Source organism: Falco peregrinus, chromosome 2 (genome assembly GCF_023634155.1).
Source record: "Falco peregrinus isolate bFalPer1 chromosome 2, bFalPer1.pri, whole genome shotgun sequence".
In the NCBI taxonomy this organism is placed as follows: Eukaryota; Metazoa; Chordata; class Aves; order Falconiformes; family Falconidae; genus Falco; species Falco peregrinus.
The window spans coordinates 64,640,791-64,660,346 of NC_073722.1; the positions used below are offsets into that span (position 1 = coordinate 64,640,791).

General features: G+C 44.6%; 1 protein-coding gene across 8 annotated transcripts in view; it reads left to right on the forward strand.

Moving 5' to 3' along the window:
- The window catches only part of ADGRL3 (adhesion G protein-coupled receptor L3), a 342,991-nt gene that overhangs the window by 302,865 nt on the left and 20,570 nt on the right, over window positions 1-19,556 (forward strand). For all 8 annotated transcript variants that reach the window (XM_055796415.1, XM_055796409.1, XM_055796407.1 and 5 more), the window contains 2 exons: window positions 2,467-2,592; window positions 5,214-5,310. In XM_055796415.1, the coding sequence (XP_055652390.1) occupies window positions 2,467-2,592; window positions 5,214-5,310 (223 nt within the window). The remainder of the gene's footprint in view (window positions 1-2,466; window positions 2,593-5,213; window positions 5,311-19,556) is intronic.

A 19,556-nucleotide genomic window follows, 5' to 3' on the forward strand; every position in this document is an offset into this window, starting at 1 on the left:
TCTGGAGTGTCCTCGTGTGGCTGAGTGCTCACAGCAAAATGAAGCTTTATATCCTTTCTCATTTGCAGTCCCTGCAGGAAATCACCCCTCTTTATAGCAGCATGTATGGGTTGATGCTATATAACGGGGGCTGCTTGCCCTGCTTTTTTAAGAACTGAAGGACCTGTGCTCTGCAACATTTCATTAGCCTTTGTGTTGTTTGGTCCTAATGTGGGCTTTTGGAAATCTTCCTTAGAGCAAGCACAATAAGTGCTTCTTGGTGGAACTTGGAAGTATGTCCCAACTAACGTTTGCAAGGTAACAGTGGAGTAACTTCGGTAAACTCGGGGCAGGGGGGAATAATAAAAATCTCTATATGTGGATGTAGATCAAACTTACAGCCTCTTACAATCAGTAATAAATAGTAAACATTTTTAAGAACCATTTTATACTCCACTGAAATTCAGTAGTTCACAGGTCTCCAACTCCGCATGTCTGCTGATATCTATGCACATCTTGGTTTCAAAGCGCAGTTTCTTTATCTAAATATAGGGTGAAGAGTTCATACATGGATACATCTGGTTCCCAGTTTCTCAGTGTAACCAGTGGTTTTTGTGAGAAGTGGCTTAGTGGGTAAAGTCAGGGCCATGTTGAGGTCTGTTCTCTATCCAAGTGCCCTGGGATTGCTCCTGTTTCCCACATTTTCCTATACAGGGAAAGGACATCTGACGTATGAAAATATAAGCAAAATTCATCATAACAAGTGAGCTCTGCAAGCGATGCCTCTGGAAGGATCTGCAGAGCTGTGCAAAAATGTCATTCTTGAAACCAAAGGAAGACTTTTGGTGTTCAGATTTGTGTCCTTGTCATTTAATCTCAAATTTGCGTGTGTTAAAAAGCTTAAAAGCTTTATCTATATGCAACTACCTACTGATGATCCCAAAACTTTCAGCAAGAAAGTTCCCAGGCAAGATGATCATAAGAATGTAGGAAGCATCACCGTCACTAGTGAAACCTGCAGGTGCCTCTTTGCAAAGGAGTTTGAATTTCTGCACCGTTCTCACTGGTCCATCCTCCTTCCTCCAATGCCCCTCACAAAGGCTCAGTCCCTAGCCTGCCATCCCAGCACAGCAACCTCTTTGGCTGTCAGGGTGCTCACGCAGTGTGGAAGAACCATTCTTTTTTCTGTCTCAAGCTAGTTTACACCCTTAAACCATCACTGATGATTGTGGCATTGCTTCTGATTTATAGCTGCATAGAGGGAAGGAGAATGCAGCTGCTAACGTGCTGTGGGGTGGATGCATCTCTCTGACCCAAGAGCTGAGGGAAGAATTATTTGAGGAGAAAAACCCCAAACATTTCCTTTCCTATCTATCATGGACTAGAAAATCAGCAAAAGATGCAGAGAGGCAAGCAGTGGGTGGCTAATTAAAGCAATTGAATTATTTTCTCTCAGCAAAGGATTGATTAGGCCATCGAGCATATTGGGCACTCGTGATATTGTGTTTGTCTTGAGCGCTTAAGGAAGAGCCTAATGAAAAAGCAGTAATTTGCTATTTAAGCACTTGTTTCATAGAGTTTTGAAATGCTCATAAATAGTCTGGCAAAATTTCGCAGCTAACCGTGTGCTTCAAGGAACCTCAGCTGGTGTTTTGGAAATGCATGGGGGCGTTGAGGGCTTCTTTTTGTCAGTGGGCAATGTGACCTGCTTTTGGCTTTTCAGTACAGTCTGCTCATTGTCAGTCTTGTCACATCTGGGTTTCTGGGTGTTGCTGCCCATAAAAAGTCACACCTGAAGTTCAGTCAAGGCATAGATCCTACCCTGACTCAAGTCAGTGTAGTTCCCCCGCAGCAAAGGAGGTGGCCCACCTTTACTCCAGGCAAGGAGTTGGCCCAGTTTGACTGCAGTGCCCATTTAAAACATGACGGGCTTGCACGGTCCTGTGGGAAAGCAGGCTCCAGCCTGTGCACTGGGAATATAGTCTCTAGAGCTGCTGGCTGTACAGTTTCCTCGAGTTTCTACTGCAAGAAATAATTGAAAAATAATAAAAATAAAATCAATAGGTCTTACATTTATTTTGGAATTTTTCTTCTTAGTCCCCTGCCAGAAGCCATAACTTTTAGTACCTTGATGAGCCAATATGCTAGTTTACATCAAATCTATGAGGATATTAATTTTCAGTCATAAACAGTGTATCTGTAGTTTCTCCTGTGCTTGTTTGGTGTGCCTCAGAGGAGGCTGCCACTGTCTGGTGTCAACAAGCAGCTTTGCTGCATAAAAGCAATCCCTTACACCATTGTAAATGGTGAGCTCATGTACCGAGAGCATTCAGCTGCACGGTGTGATAGGCTTCTTCCCCACATACTGCAACAGCTGTTGTTTTAATGAACCCCTGAGGAAAAAATCAGAGGCTGTGATGAAAATTGGAAGGTGGTGGGTTGGAGGAAGAGCTGTTCGCTAACCACCTTTGCTCTTCCCTTGGCCAGGTACGTAAAGAGTATGGAAAATGCCTGCGCACACATTGCTGTAGTGGGAAAAGTACAGAGAGCTCTATCGGCTCAGGAAAAACCTCGGGGTCACGAACACCTGGAAGATATTCCACAGGCTCACAGGTAACCCGCGCTTTTTGTCCATGCCCCAATCCTTTGCACCACTGCACTGATGCCTTTCACAGCTATGCTGGGAGGGGAGCTCTTTTCAGCACCGAAGGACCTGCCGTAGGGCTTGCTCCAGTGCACCTGCAGAGGTTTCCCACCCTCTCCGACCTGAATTCAACATGATGGCTTCCCTTGGGATGCGGTTTGGAATTAATGTCTCTCCAAGAAATTTCTAAATAATTGTGATGAGAACATAAATCCGAATTTGCCTTCCAGAGGCAGGTGGGTGGTCATCACCTGAGCTTCCTGCCCACTCTCCATGGGAATCAGGAGCTGGGACCATGTCAGCTATGCTACATCCCAGTATGTCCTTTAATCATGAGCTGAGGGTTGTTTTCACCACTGTAGCCATGTACAGGAGTAATGCTATAACAACCAAGTATTTTTCTTGCTAGAAAAAAAAACCTGCAAGAGTCTTGCAACAGTCTTCAAAGTGAAAGGGCTTTCTTTCTGGCATTCGGTGGTTTGATCAGTTCTTTGCCTCACTCAATTTGCCTTAGTTTATAGATCTTTTAGGAGAATCCATTGGGTTCAGATTATCTTATTAAGTTGCTGGATTTGTTACACTTTGGTCACCTGAAAATTCACATTTTGTGTAGTTTGTGCAGTTAGTAATTTTGAGGGTAACTTGTACATACAGATGCAGATTTATGGACGAACAGTTCATATAAAATAAAGAAGCTTACTTCTTAATCAATAGAAACCAAACACAAATTTATCCAGTATTACTAATGGTAGTAATTATACGTGACAGTTCCACTATTAAATTATGAAAGACATGCAGCGAGTAACAGTTTATAACCTCCCAGGAAAACCTAATTTGCGATTTATTTCTTGGAGCAAATTATTATTTATTTTAAGCATTTTTCAAGATGTCGTCCAAGAGCTCCACTTTGGCATGTATGTAGGTCTGGGTGTTGCGCAGGGCAAATAACAGCAATAGAATATGGAGTTTCTCTCCAGCTGGCCATCACATCCCACAGTAATATCCAAAACACACTATATCCAGCAACATTTTGGTGACCGATTTGAAAGCGTTTGGGCTTACATAACCTAGCTACAGGGCAGGTGCCATCCTCTCTGAGAAGAGTTGACTTAATGGGCCCTTCCTCTTGGCAGTCTCAGCGCAAGAAACCAAACCCTTCTGAGGGTGAACTGAGTCTCCTGGCAGTCGTGCTGTCATGGCAGGTGAGGTTTGAGGTAGGGGAGATTATTTTGCCTACAGGAGCTTGTCCTTGGAAGGGTGGAAGTTCCTGAGACCTATTGTAGGCAGGGAAAACCTCACACAGGTGATGGAGAGTGGATGGAGATCAGTCTGAGTTGCTGAAAGTGTCTGACTTCTAACTTCTGAACAAATCCCACGATGAGGAAATCTCCTAAGATTCTTTTTTTCTCTGAAAAGCATGTAGGAAACAGAATTAATCCACAATGGATCATGTCAAAGACATACAATATATTAAATGTCCAGGTGAAAAAAAGCGCATGGGCCTCATGTCACACTGTGTTTCCCTTTATAGAGGGCTAACGCACGATAAAGAGATGCCGTTACTACATAGTTAATGAGTAGACTAGGACGCACTTTTCAGCTGTGACCACATGCGTAAGCCCTGGAAGATCTCCCATGGCTAAGATCCCACTATGTGAAGTACTGGATTTTTAGCAATTAGGAAAACCATGATCTGTCACAGTGTGAACCAGCCTTCCCAATCCCCCAGACTGCCCAGTACCGCTTTCACACAGCCATGGGATATGTCCATCATACTCTGAGAGGTGAGGCGAGGGAGAGTTTCCCCTGCACACCTGGGTTCCCCAGTCATCTTCACACAAGGATTGTGGTTGAAGTACTCGCAGGATGTGTATTGGCTGAATTTTTGATCTTTTGCAAGGTCTAGTTGGGGAGGAGCAAGACAGTAGCATAAAAGCCACGGAGATAGATACTCCACAGCATATTTGAGAAACAAAACAGAAGGCAAACATATTCAGGACAATTTCCCCAGCAGCAGAAGGTATACCACAGATGGGAAAACCGTAACAGATTTTTCAGTAGGGATTACAGAAGTCATTCATTTGGGTGGGATTTTTTTTTTCCCCCAATATTCCCCAAGATGGGTAGTAGCTGTAGAAAACTCCTGTTCATTCAGGAACACCAAGACAAAGATCAAGTCTCCTGTTACACTTCCTAAGAAATAAGACACCAGCTATCTGAGATAGTACAGGAAGCATGCATGCTTCTGTGTGTAAGTTATTTTTCTGTTATTTGGGGCTGTATTGGTAAATCTGTAGCTTGCAGGGGTCTAGGTTTTTTCTTATGATTTCTGTTGCTTTTTTTAGTGAAGATGTAAGCAATCCAATTATGCACTTCTCTGAGATAGGCATTTGTGTTATGGAGTTAGGCAGTCAGGGTCTGGCATGCACGAGGCGGGTTATAGCAAAACAGCAACCGCTTGCTTACAGCTGGCTAGAAACAAGTCTCATCCTGATCTAGACATACCAATAGCCATCTTTAGTGAGGCAGAAAGAAACCTATCTGCAGCTGCTAAAAATTCATTACCTGCTGTGGTTCAATCCTTCTTCAGAGCCGGATTCGTAGGATGTGGAATGACACAGTTCGAAAGCAGTCCGAGTCTTCCTTTATTACTGGAGATATAAACAGTTCAGCTTCACTCAACAGAGGTAATTATGAACTATTTTTCATATCTCTAACTCTTGTGATGGCTTTAATGAGTCTGGAATGTGTTGCCCCTTTCCCCCACTCGCCCCTCCTCCTCACCTTGAATGGCACTGGACCCTGTTCTCCTGCATAAGAAATGTTACAGTGATAACTGGGAGGAGGTTTTGTGGTGGTGGTTGCCTTCTTTTCCTTTTCTTTCTTTATTTTTACACATGCATTTTCAAGAGTTGTCATTTCTGGAAGGAGGTTAGGAGAAGCAAAAGAGATAAAAGAAATGAAGTTGAAAAGAAATCTCCCTTTTCCCTCAGCAAACTGCTTGTGCCAGAAGCTGCTGAGGCATCAGGCCCATTGCTGATGGTGAAAATGGGCCGTTATGGCACTGTAAAGCCTGTGTTAAGCATCACAGGAGTCCTGATTGTCCTGGGTATGTAGTAATGCTGTCATCTTTATGGAAGCAAAAACGAGCAGCAGAGCATAGACATAAGAAAAAACCTGTGCTTGGTACAAAATTGTCTGCATTGGTGTTAACGTACCTAGTTTGAAGAGCTGACTGATGTGAACTTTATAGACATCTGTGGAGGAAAGGCTATCAGAAAAATATATGCCAGAATGTGGTGCCGGGCACAGGAGGAAATCTGAACAGCTTTTTTTAAAAAAGGCATTTTCAGGGAGTTGCAGGAAAGCAATGGTAATGCCACAAAAAGAGCTTCAGAGACTGTTATTTCTTTTTCAGTATAATTACTTTATGGCTTAGCCTTGAGCAACCAGATGCAAAATTCTGTTTGGTGTATCTGCCCAGTGTGTGCTGGAATTAAGAGGGGGTAGAATTGGGGATTACTGGGCCCAGCTGTTCTCTCATGATGGTGAAAATAAAAAATATTTTCAGTCCTGATGACTGGACTGCAAAGCTCAGCTGAGAACTGAGTTGGAACTTTGGTTTGGTTCTTATTCAGTCTTTATTCACCCAAAATTCCCACTGATTTTAGGGTGAGTTTTGCCTGGGGATGGGCTTGAAGGATTTTGACTGTGCCATTAGTAGTATTGACTGCTGAGTGCTGGGGAACCGGGGGTATGCGATTCAGTTCTCTGCACGTTAAATATATCACCCAAATCAGTGCAAAGGGGAAGGCAGTGCAGTTAACACGGAGATGTACCTTTCTCTCTCAACCCCCTCTTGTGGGTTTTGGGCCGGGATGTTTTCACTTTGTGCTGAAGGTTCATTAATAAAGAGAGCTATAAGATGCCGTTACTGCAAATGCCTGATTTAACCACATGTGTTGCCCTCACATCTGTCTTTATATCAAAGACTGGAGAGCTACAGCCAGACTTCTCTGGGGATAGTTTAGAGGGGGATCAGTTGTTGCACAAATGTTACAGCAAGAACCACTGTTTCTCTTGGCCATCCATCGCTCCATCCCGGCAGCAAACTAAAATGTGTTTTGCATGAAATGTTCACTCCCTTAGTTAGTGCAGAAGTTGATTTACTCTCCAACGCAGCCGGGGCTACAAAGGGAAATGCTTTAGCAAAGAGGATCTTCTGGGCTCGTCGGCAAAGGGCAGGCACCTCTCCTTTTTCTTATTAGGCTTTTTTTCTGTGCAAAGAAGGGAGTATGACCATAAATTGGGAAAGCTGTGAAGAGGTTTCACGTGGGCAATCTTCATCCCAGTGTGGCGAGAGCCTGTTACTAGATGTGCCTGTTATTTAAAGGTCAGTTGGGAAATGAACTGCTGGAGTAGGCATCTTCAAAGTGGATTTCATCCAGCTGTTTTCCTTGTGTAACATCAGATGAGGTGAATCACCTGAAGGGCCTGAATCTCTCCGCTGACTACAGAAGCAGCCTGATAACTGTCTCGGAAGGGGAGCCTTTTAGGTGGGACACTTAAGTGACTTGAATAAGTTGTCCTATTGTACAGGGGCATCCTCCGTATTTTTCACACAGGCAGGCACAGTACTTGTTGTTTTTTTTTTTTCTTTTCTGGTAGACAGAAGTATCTGCAAAATGGAGGTTAAAACATTTATTTGGGCAAAGCAGCAGGTGGTCAGTTCTGCTAGGAAAATACACCTGACATCAACAGTAATCCCAACTGCATGGGGCCTGAGATATTTCACACTTTATCCTGTTTATTCAGGCGGAAAAGAAATGTTCATGGTCTTAGGGCTTTGCATAGAACGCAAGCTGGTTTTTTTCAGTCTCTCCAGAGAAAGCTGCAGCCTGAATAGACCAATGGGACAATGTGGTTTTCACAGTTCTTGTCTTCATCTTAATATTTTAATACATATCAAGCTTTGAAGGAGCTGTTTCATTAATGTTTTATTTACAAGTGTGCAATAAAAGCTCAGAGGAATCAAGAGTGAGCCTGGAATTGCCCAAGGTTGATAGAACAGGCTTGCGTACCGGTTCAGAAGTCCCTCTCCAGCCATCCCAGCCTAGATACCTTTCTTTTGAAAGTGTCTGTATTTTCCCTAATTAAACGTCCTTTGTGCACTGGTATTTTCCCCAGAGCCTTCAGACACCAGCCCCCTTTCTAAAACAGGGATAAAATGATACTTTCTCCCCAGAATCACCCCATCCTCCAGGTCCTGGCCCAACTCTACTTTTCCATGTCCTGGGCCAGCACCGAGTTTCCATGTTTCTGTCATGGGAGCAGAAAGCTGTGAGACATCCTCCAACTAGGGTACTTTCTTATTTAAGTCTTTTTTTCAGTGATCACATTCACGGTACTCACAGTGCCTCGCCACTTAATAACGACCCAGGCAAGACTGCGCTGTCTGCATTCCTGTATGATGACCAGGATCTCTCTATACTATCCCATCCCCTCTTCTTCCTCCATGAAGCTCCTGGGCATCAGTCTGGAATATCATGTCTGTGTTAGTGTATCCCTCCTTTAGACATAACTATGTCTTTTTCTGATTTAGCAGATGTTGCACTGCTCATTGCTTTTTCCAGCTCCAGATCCTCTTTTAGGTACTACCCCCTGCTCCAAAGTGATTTGCCATACTGTTATTTTTCTTATTGTCATTTATCATACCAGAAATTTTGGGCATAACCCCAAACTTGCCTGACATAATGTGCTCTGTAACAAAAACTATACTCACTCTTGACTCGTAAGACGTACAAGACCATTTCAGATATTTCCTGAAGGTAATGTCTAATTATGCATTAGTCCAAAATGTTTCAGGCTTTGTTTCTTCTTGTTTGTTATGGCTTAGCAATGGTGTAGATGTGAGGTTGTTGTACCACTAAAATCAGGAGGAAAGGAACATAAATTGACCATGGAATTCCTCTTCTACTGTCAAATGAAGAGAATGCCAGTCCACCCCATGGTCATGAACTCTGTTTCAGGAAGCAGTGGAATTCCTGCTCCCTGCACTCCCACTCCACACCCTTCCCCAGTTCTTTGCACCATAGCTCTAGCTGGATGTTTCTGCTATCTATTTCACATTCAGCCTGTGCTCTGCATTTCTTTTCCCAGTGCTGAAAACTTGCAGGGGTGTAAAAGCTGAACCAGACTGGTTACCTTGGCAGAAAAACCTTTTGTTTGGTGTAAGTGGTCGTGATGCAGGCACTTGGATGCAATGCTAAAAAACTGAACCAAATGGTATGCATGTAGGATGGACTGTTTGCTAAAACTCACTACTTTGAAGACTGAAGAGTAGAAGGTATGAAGGGTCTTTTATGTTAGGTTCATGAGGAGAAAGCGGAGCAGATGACTGCTTGGTTGTAACAGCAAATTTTTCAGTACTTGGGCTAAGGACAATTTTTAAAAAGAGCTAGAGATTAAAAGCAATTAACAGCATTACTGTTACTCCAATTCTGCTGTACTAGTGCTTTGGTAATTTAATCGTGGACCTGTGCTGTACCTGTGGAAGCAGCGAGGGAAATCAGAATGTCTCTCAGCGCAGTGATGATAGAAAGTGGAGTGGTTTGCAGGGGACTGCTATAAGCGTGAGCACTGCTGGGCTCTGATGGTGCAACATGGGCCCAAGCTTTGGGTACATACAGGTGGCCACCTCAGGAGAATGAGGGACAGGTCTGTTTGCACCTTCAAAGCGTTACTGTCAAAAAGCACTTGGATAGCTCAGACAGCCTTGCAAACAAGCAGTCATAGCCTGAAACAGCAGTGTGACTCCAGCCTATTTTTATCCATGTCTTAGGTAAGAGGTAATACAGTAATTACTGTCTCTCTTTGGATATGAGACAACTGGGAGAGAAAATAAATCAATGTGAACTATATGGTACTTTGTTACCTTTCAGGGTTTCAAGTTGGGTAGGAGGTGGTATTTATTTTTTTTCCAGAGGAAAAATGGAAGTTATCTGTTAAAGAAAGGATTGTTCTTTGTTTTGGTGAGGCTTGTGAGCAGCAGAGACAAAGAAGAGTTTGTCACTGATAAGAGGCAGTGCTTTGTTATAGGAAAATGCACTGACAGAGCTATGTATATACATTCAAGTTAGCTGGTAGGGGGAACTATATCTTCATTCATGGCAAACACTTGGTGTATCTTAATGTTTTTTCCCCTCTTTGGGGAATTAAATGGACTAGGAGTAAAGCCACCAGACTTCTTTGAAAATAGAAAGTACTCCAGAAGTCTGCTATGTTGGTCCAAGTGCTGTGATGCTCTGAGTCTTGGCTTACAAACTAGACAGCAAATTTAATAGTTTATTCCAATAACAGTCTTGCTGTACAAACGTGGACCTCTTGTCTTTTGGCTATATGCATATATGCTCTATGTCTCCTCAGCCCCAAAGCACATCCCCACCACCCTCATCCACAGAGGTCTCCTAGAGGGATTTCTTGGCAGTCTACATTGCTGCATGACTTGTCTAAAGGACCAGAAACATCAGAGCTGTAAGAGCAGAGCTGTTTCATGAGGGAGAAGAGCTAGGACCTGAGAGGAAGTCAAGCGCTAGCACACCCTCACTGACAGGACATGGTCCTGCAGGGACTTAAGCCAGCAGGCAGACCTGGGTGCTGGTATCAGGGTCCATCCACAACCCTGGACAAGGTGAGAGGATGAACCAGGCCCAGGGTCCAGCCCAGAGCAGCAGGAGATGTTGGCAGGCAGGGCTGGAAACTGGGCTACAACCCAGGTTCGAGGTCCAGCCAGGAGACAGACACAAAGCAAGGACATGGTGCCCAGGGCTGAGTAGGGAGTGTGGGTGCCTGGTGGGTCTCATCGGGGTCACTAAGGCTTATGGGAGTCATCAGGACCTGGACAGCTGGTGCAGGATTGGAGCCCAGGACCTCTGGCAGGGTCTGTTCATGAGGGAGTGTGCCCTTGCCAGCAAACCCCATCAAACAGTCATCACAAAGCCCAAAGATCCCCAGTATTGGCACACCAGATATTATTCCTGGCTAGGAAAGCTGTATTCAGTCCCTGTTTGTTCCCATGCAAATGGGCTGAAATGGGAAATGGAAATGAGGGTATTGTTTGTCCCTACCCCTTGCTTTTTCTTCCCAAATGCATGTGTCGTTGCATGTCTCAGCTTCTAAGTAGCACTCCAGAATAAATACTTGATTTCCCTTTGCTTTATTATTTCTCCCCTGCGTTTTTATATCAACCACAAAAACTTAATCTGAAATGTACACAGGAAAAAGGGAAATTATTGCTACTGTTTTCAGAGATAATCAGTTTAATGTCAAATTCATGTGGATTTCTTCATAATGAACAGAACAAATTGCCTTCAAATTCAAACAGTGGGAATCTGAGTCAGAGAGGAAAATTAAAATGAAGAACATTAATATCCTGATTTCTAACCCAACCGAGACCTGATTGTTTCCTAAATGAAATCTCCCATCAAATTCCTCCCACCCACCCAAAAATATAAATAAGCTGTGATTTCCAGGCTGAAATCGTATCTGCACTGTTAACTCAGCGGGGATGACTGTGTGTGTTGCAGGGAGGGTGAGTGAAGTTTTAAATTATCTTCAGGTGGCCATATTATCCTGCATTTTTAGGAAGCAGTTATTTAGAAAACACAGTAGAAGGTAAAATTCTTCCTTTAATAGGAGACTGTCACTCCAGAGGACAGGAGGTGTGGGTTAGCACGGGGGCACTGCAGTGAGTCAGGCTTGGATTCCTATCCCCAGATCTTCCCTTCCTGCTCAGAGACAGGGACTGCTGGATATGCCTGTGTTGCGAGATGAAGATGCTTCAGTTTAGCTGTCTGCAGGGGTGGTGGGTCATTGTCTGGACTTAATTTGGCAATAAAGCAGTGAAAACAGGGTAAAGTTTGGTGTGGCTAAAAGGAGAGACAAGCAAAGGAGGAGAAAAAAAGAAAAGGAAAAAGCAAAATGGAAAAACAAAAATCAAGTCAAGATTCCCCTAGGGATCTCAAACCCCATCCCCAGTACACTTCAAAGAGCGATTGCTGCTCGTTGTAGCCCAGTTGTGATGCTGACTCTTTGCTGCCGGTGCCTAGATTAAGCAAAGAGCAGGTGGAAATTTGGACCATGCAAGCACTAGTGTTGTCATGCATCAGTCCTTCTCAAGATGCTTGTTCGCTCCTTGATGGATTGATGTGACCGGCATGACAGTCAGATTTCTACTGAATTTATGTTGCATATAAAACAAAAAGCAAGCAGCCAGACTCTGGGAGAGGTAGAAACGCCTCTACTCATCTTCATAAGATGTTCAGAGGGCGCCATCAACTGATCTGTCACAGTCTGTCTAAATGCTTCTTACCTGCTCTGAGTAACACCTGTGACTTTTCGTGGGGCTTAAAGATATTAGAGAATAAATGCCTTCTCTGTTTTCTTTCCATTTGTTTTCTCTTTACTGCTCTCTTTGGCAGCAAACAGTGCCTCAGCTTCTCCTATGAAGTCAGTCAGTTTTCATGTCATTTTCAGAGATGGTTTTATGGTGTGGGGATTTTTTAAATTTTAAATTAGCAAGTTGTAGATGCACGAACATGCAAATTGGCAAGCAGAGTTAGTGATGACCACTGCAATTTTTGAACACATTTTCAAGTTTGCCAGATCCCATTTTTTTTTTTTTCTTTTAGTCTTGTTCCTGTTGTGGTACTGTATTAGGCAGGTTCAGCACAGTAGATTCCCAGGATGTTGAAGGTGCTTGTGGTTGCTTTCCTTGTTCATGAATGCATCTGCAGATACCTAGAGGGAACTCACTGAAACTCACGCGGGTATAAAAATGCTTTGCATTCTTGGGGTTTTTTTCCTGAGCACTAAGCACTAAGGTCCAAAATAATTGGACCAAAGCAATATGTATGTCTTCTGCAAACACTTTGCTTTTGTGAGTATCATTACTGTGCAATGGGGCATGTGGTGTGGAGCAAGAGGTGCATCTGTTTAAATCTGATCTCCTGGAGATGCTTTCAAAGCTTGGTGCTCTGCTTTCAGTGATGCTCAAGCTTATCTGGAGGTGAATTCTCAAAGTTGAGCCCAAGATGGCCCTGGTAGGGGCAGCAGCCTCTGTGACTGTTCAGAGACCATCATGTGCTGATGAGCAAATCTCATTTCTTTAGCAGTGTTACTTTAAATCTAACACATGGCGCGTTTCCCCAGAACCTATCGTTTTTGCAGAGTGCTGAGAGGTGTCAGCGCTTAACACTGTCCTTGCTCACCATTGCTGAGTCAACAGGGGCGAGGTGCTGCATGAAGCTGAGGGATGCAGTGATCCTTGCCCTCGAGCTTCTCCCTTCCCACTGGCTAGAAAAGCCCTCAGCCCTGAAAAATATAGTCTTTGTTTCAAGGGATTCAACAGTCCTGGAGCCTGGTGGCTTCTGGTTTAGCCACAAATGGCAACAGCAGTGCCACTCTCCTCTGGGGTATGATTAGAAGTTCAGTTTCTATTCCTTGCTGGTCCAGGCTGCAGCTTGAGAAGGGGGTAATTGTTTTCAGAGGTACCTAGGTGTCCCCTGGCTGTTTGGTGGAAATCAAGGGGTGAGAAGCAGGATGAGAGTCCGTGGCAGCATCACTCTGCTAATCCAGAGCGAGCCTGCAGGCTGTTCTCTAGCATCTTGTCCAGCCACAGTTTCTTGAGTGCTGCAATTTCTGCTCTTCACCAGGGAGACTGTCCCAGCACCATGGATGCTTGCAGCAGTGCTCACAACACCAGGGAGAGCTTGCAAAACAAATAGCATGGTCAATTTATACCGGGACTTTAACATTTTCATTTTACCCAGGACTGAAGCAAAATGGAGGCTGTTCCTTTACCTCCTCGTTTCACCACCACTGGCATCTTCCCGATTAAGCTCTGTGGTTTCATCCCCCCTACGCTTCTGCTTCTTATATTCTCTCTTTTAACCCTTACAGACTACACACGTTCTCTCCTGACCCCATGGATGCCTCAGCCTGGGGCCCATCGCCAAGGTGGAGGGCATATTTGGAGGGAGTAGATCACATGCAGTTACACCAAATCAGCCAGGGGAGATTGCTGTTTGCAAGCCATAAATCTCTGCAACCCTCTTAAGTGACTGTTGGTTTGGCTAAATGTCAACATCTGGCCTCCAAATGACCCATGCTGATAATGTCATATGAAGCAGAGAGAAATTCCAGGTAGATGACAGCAGAGGAGTGCTTTCTGTTTGTAAGGGAAATTCCACAGATTTTTAGACAAGCAAATTGCCTCTTCTGGTTTTTCCTTTTTTCCTCTTTTTTTTTTTTTTTTTTTTTTTTTTTCCCCTCTCCTTTTTTCCCCCCTAATCAGCTGTACATTTTGTGCCAGGAAAATTATCATTTTCATGATTGAGGATCAAAACTTGGGGAATTTAACTCCTCTTTCTGCCTATGTGCAATATGAATTCCGCTGTCGATTGTCTTCTGGTTCATTTTGCCTCTCTGCTGCCTGGGACTGAGTTAGCTGAGATTTGTTGCAGTGATTTCAGTGAGTGACGTGACATTCTTCCTTTGGGAGATATTATGAACTGGCTTTGATTTTAGGATTGACAGCCATATAATTGGAAGTTCAGTCATTAGGTGGATCAGATTTAAAGAGGAAAAGTAAGGGCAAGGCAATTTCTGAAATCAGAGCAGGCTTTGGGGAGTATTAGATCCAGCAGAGTATTGCTGCAGAGCAATTTTAATATGATGACTGTGAAGGAGGAAGGAAGCATGGCTGCTTATATAGATTCCTGTAAGTATGGTCCAATTTCCACCATAGGCAGGGCTCTCTGCATGTCTTAAGTAAAAGCTCAGGTCTAGTGAGAAATAAGCATAAGCAAGAAGAATAAGGGATAATGTATGTTTGTATAGTCAAGGTAAAGTGAGGTATAAACTCTTGGAAGTTGTAGTTGAGGTAAAAAGAAATGTCCCATCCTCGGACAACATCTCTGCCCCAAGCAGTTGAGAAGGAATCAGCAAGTGGGCAAATATTTACAAACTGATGTAGAACATGGCCTGCAGATTATAATCCAGCAGAGGTTTGTCATCTGAAATCATTGCAGAAGAAAGGAAGGAAAAAAAGGGGCAATGAAATACTCTCCCTCCCCTGTCTCTGCATAAAACCATGGGATGTTTCGTTTGGCAGAAGATGGCCCAGAGCTTAACCACCTCATTTGCTGAAACTCCATTTTGCTGCAGTCAGTATTAATAGCTTCTCAATGAATAGATCAGATGCTGCAAGTGACAACAAACCTATTTGAGAGAAATTTAATAGGGAGGTTTATTGAAGTTTATTAACTGAATCCTGTTGGCTATTATAAGAACACAGCTTGATAAATTCAAACGTCAGAGCATTTGTTGGAGGGAACCAGGAAAAATGCTGAAATTACCTGTTTTCCTCCAGCAAATACGTGTGATTTCACTTTTCATGATTGCGTTCGTCATTGGAATAAATTGTAAGTGAACACGTGGAAGACCAGGGTTCTTTAAATACTTGAAAACTCTGCCTGTTGACACAGAAAAGGACGATGCTGAATGCTGGTAAGGAAAGTCACCAAGAAGACTAGAACTTTGACTCCTAGAAACCTACTTTGAATGTGTTTTCTTTCCCCAGGAATAAAATAGCATAAGTAACTTCATACTAAGTGAGATCCAGAACCAGCATAGTTTACAAACTGAAATCAGTGCAGAGGCTATTTCAGTAACGTATGAGCTAAGGAGATGAGTTATTTACTGCATATAGGATGAGGCAGCATATGTTGTGGGGTTTTTTAATGGACACTTAAGAGAGGATTCATCTCTAACCGTACAGTTGGTGTCCAGGACTCAGCTGTGCTCCCTGGTAGCTCAGGCACTGTGGTACTTTCAGGGAACAGTCCATGTTCTCTCTGGCTGTCACTTGTCTCTGCAGGGTGGTCTGAAGTCAAGTATATGAAGTGAGAAGTTGAAGGACTTTATTTATAGGGGCTGTGAACAGCAAGATAAGTTGGGTGCTGCAGGAGGCAGAGCAGGCAGGAGTACAGCACCGTGCCCTAGCCCTGCAGGAAGGGATCTTCGTGGATGGCAAAATGGGGAGGAAACGGAAGGATTAAGGTTGACTGAAAACACAGCACTACAGGCTTTTCTTACTGTTTCTTTCTCCTCAGAACAAAAAAAAAAAAAAAAAAAAAAAAAAGCCCAAGTAGAACTACATCTTGGGACTGCTAGGTCAGAGGCAATGAAACGTCTTGTTACAGCTCAGATGTGCTTTTTCTAAGCTACTTATTGTTTCTCCTCTAATGAAAAGATGACATCATTCAAAAAATTCAAAGTCAGCTTTCAGACAAACCATTCGTTTGGAATAAAAAGTGGAAATTTGGAAATTTGGAAAATACCAATTTTTATATGGACATTTTTAAGCATTCAGCTGATTCACTAGTTTGTCCCATGGAATTTCTTAACTAGTTTGGTCTCCTTTCTCAGCAAAACTGTGCTTCTGGCTCATCTGCTGGGCGGTGGGGGAAAAAGTGGTCAAAGGCTTGTAAAGCTGGTGAAAAGGGCTTTAAACTAAAGTTCCTGGGGTAGGGGAACCTCAATCCATCCCACTCCTATGAGTTTGATGCCAGTGCCAGCAAGAGATGCCCAGAGGCTGGAGAGGAATAGTGGGGCAGCAGGAGAGCACCTGAAGAGCAGCACAAAGGAATTCCAGCTGCTCCAGCCAGTAAATCAGCTTCATTGGGGGCCCAACCTCAATGCCTCTATGCAAATGCACTTAACGTGGGAAATAAACAAGAGGAGTTAGAGACATGCACACTTCTGCACTACTGTGATCTTATTGGCATCACAGAGACATGGTGGGATGGATGCTATGGCTGGAGTTCCAGGATGGAAGTGTACAAGCTCTTTAGGAAGGACAGGCAGGGGAAAAGCAGAGGGGGTGTTGCCCTCTATGTCAACAAACATCTGGAGTGCACGGATCTGCATCTGGGAATGGGTGACGAGCAAACTGAGAGCTTATAGGTCAGGATTAAAGGGAGGGCAGGAACAGGGAAAGGTGACATTATAGTGGAGGTCTTCTACAGGCCATCTGACCAGGACGACTGAGTGGATGAGGCCCTTTACAGGCAGATAGAATCAGCCTCATGTTCACAAGCCCTGGTCCTCATAGGGAACTTCAGCCACCCCAATATCTGTTGGAGGCACAACTCAACAAGGCATAAGCAATCCAGGAGGTTCCTGGAATATGTTGATGGTAACTTCCTTCTCCAAGTGATAGAGGAGCCAGTGAGGAGAGATGCTGTGCTGGACCTTATTCTCACCCACAGGAAGGAGCTGGTGTGGAATGTAAAGCTCAAGGGCAGCCTTGGCTGCAGTGACCATGAAACGGTGGAGTTCAAGATCCTTAGGGCAGCGAGGAGAGCACACAGCAGGCTCGCTACCCTGGAAATCAGGAGAGCAGACTTTGGCCTCTTCAAGGATCTGCTTGGTAGAGTTCCATGGGATAAAGCTCTGGAGGGAAGAGAATCCCAAGAAAGCTGGTTAAATATTCAAGGATCCGCTCCTCCAAGCTCAGGAGTGATGCATCCCAACACAGAGGAAGTCGGGCAGAATGGCCAGGAGGCCCGCATGGGTGAACAAGGAGCTCCTGAACAAACTCAAAAGCAAAAAGAATGCCTGCAGAGAGTGGAATCAAGGAGAAGTAGCCTGAGAGGAATACAGAGAAATGGTCCAAGCAGTTTCACATTGATCGGGTCAGGAAATCTAAAGCCCTGACAGGATTAAATCTGGCCAGGGATGTCAAGGGCAACAAGAAAAGCTTCTATGGGTATGTCAGTGGTAAAGGAAGACTAGGGAAAACGTGAACCCTCTCCAGAAGGAAATGGGAGACCTGGTTACCCAGGACATGGAGAAGGCTGAGGTACTCAATGACACTGTCACCTCAGTTTTCACTGGCAAGTGTGCCAGCCACACCTCCCACACTGCAGAAGGCAAAGGCAGGGACTGGGAGAATGGAGAGCTGCTCACATTCTCACATGGAGATCACATTCAAGACCATCTAACGAACCTGCAGTTGAACAAGTCCATGGTACCTGATGAGATGCATCTGCGGGTCCTGAAGGAACCGGCAGATGAAGTGTCTAGGGCACTATCCATCATATTTGAGAAGTCACAGCAGTCCAGTGAAGTCCTCATGGACTGGAAAAGAAGAAACATAACTGCCATTTTTAAAAGGGAAATAAAGACCTGGGGAAGTACAGGCTGATCAGTGAAACCTGTATGCCTGGCAAGATCATGGAGCAGATCATCCTGGAAACTGTTAAGGTACATGGAAAATATGGAGGTGATTGGTGACAGCCAACGTGGCTTCATTTAGGGCAAATCATGTCTGACAAATTTGGTGGCCTTCTATGATGGGTTTACAGTGTTGGTGGATGAGGGAAGGCCAACTGACATAATCTGCCTGGACTTGTACAAAGCTTTTGACACTGTCCCACATGACATCCTTGTCTATAAACTGGAGAGACACTAATTTGATACGTAGACCACTCAGTGGATAGGGAATTGGTTGGATGGTTGCACTCAAATTGTTGCAGTAAATGGCTCAATGTCCAAGTGGGGACCAGTGACGAGCAGTGTTACTCAGGGATCCTTACTGGGACCAGTGCTGTTTTGTCGAAGTGCATCTTTGTTAGTGACGTGGGCAGTGGAATTGAGTGCACCCTCAGCAAGTCACTAACACCACCAAGCTGAGTGGTGCGGCTGACATACTGGAGGGAAGCGATGCCATCCAGAGAGACCTTGACAAGCTTGAGAGGTGGGCCTGTGCAAACCTCATGAAGTTCAGAAGGCCGAGTGTAAGGTCCTGCACCTGGGTCAGGGCAACCCCCAGTATCAATACGGGCTGGGCGGAGAATGGATTGAGGGCAGCCCTGAAGAGAAAAACTTGCAGGTGCTGGTGGACAAAAAGCTCAACATGGCCTGGCAATGTGCGCTTGCAGCCCAGAAAGCCAACCATATCCTGGGCTGCATCAAAAGAAGTGTGGGCAGTAGGTCCAGGGAGATGTTTCTCCCCCTCTACTCCGCTTTTCTGACACCCCACCTGGAGTACTGTCTTCAGCTCTGGGGCCCCCAACATAAGAAGGAGATGGACCTGTTGGAATGTGTCTGGAGGAAGGCCACGAAGATGATCAGGGGGCTGGAGCAGCTCTCCTGTGAAGACGGGCTGAGAGAGTTGGGGGTTGTTCAGCCCAGAGAAGAGAAGGTTCCAGGGAGACCTTATTGCAGCCTTCCAGTACCTAAAGGGGGGCTACAGGAAAGCTGGAGAGGGACTTCTAGTAGGGCCTGTAGTGATAGGACAAGGGGTAATGGTTTTAAACTGAAAGTGGGTTAGGTTAGATATCAGGAAGGAATTCTTTACTGTGAGGGTGGTGAGGCACTGGAACAGGTTGCCTGGAGAAGTTGTGGGTGTTCCATCCCTGGAAGTGTTCAAGGCCAGGCTGGATGGGGCTTGGAGCAACCTGGTCTAGTGGAAGGTGACCCTGCCTGTGGTAGAAGGGTTGGAGCCAGATGGTCTTTGAGGTCCCTTCCAACCCAAACCATTCTATGATTATATGAAATCTCCTCATCCCTAGTGAGTTTCTGCCCTGCTAAAATGCACAGAGCAAGGATGGAGCTGATTCTGGCATGCAATTTAAAAGACTTAAAGCCAAAGAAGATACATGAAAGCATTTTTACCTATGCAGACAGATGATCCCAGCTAAAGTAGTGCTGCTCAAGCCATTTCAGCCTGCTAGTGCCATGCTTTTAGGAAGTCTGGAGAAGCAGTTGGATCCATTTCCTTTCCTGTTGGGTAGACCGTGCAGATGATTCAAGTTAACATGCCTTTGTGTGGCTTTGTCAAGCAGCTGCCCACAAGAAATTACTTGCA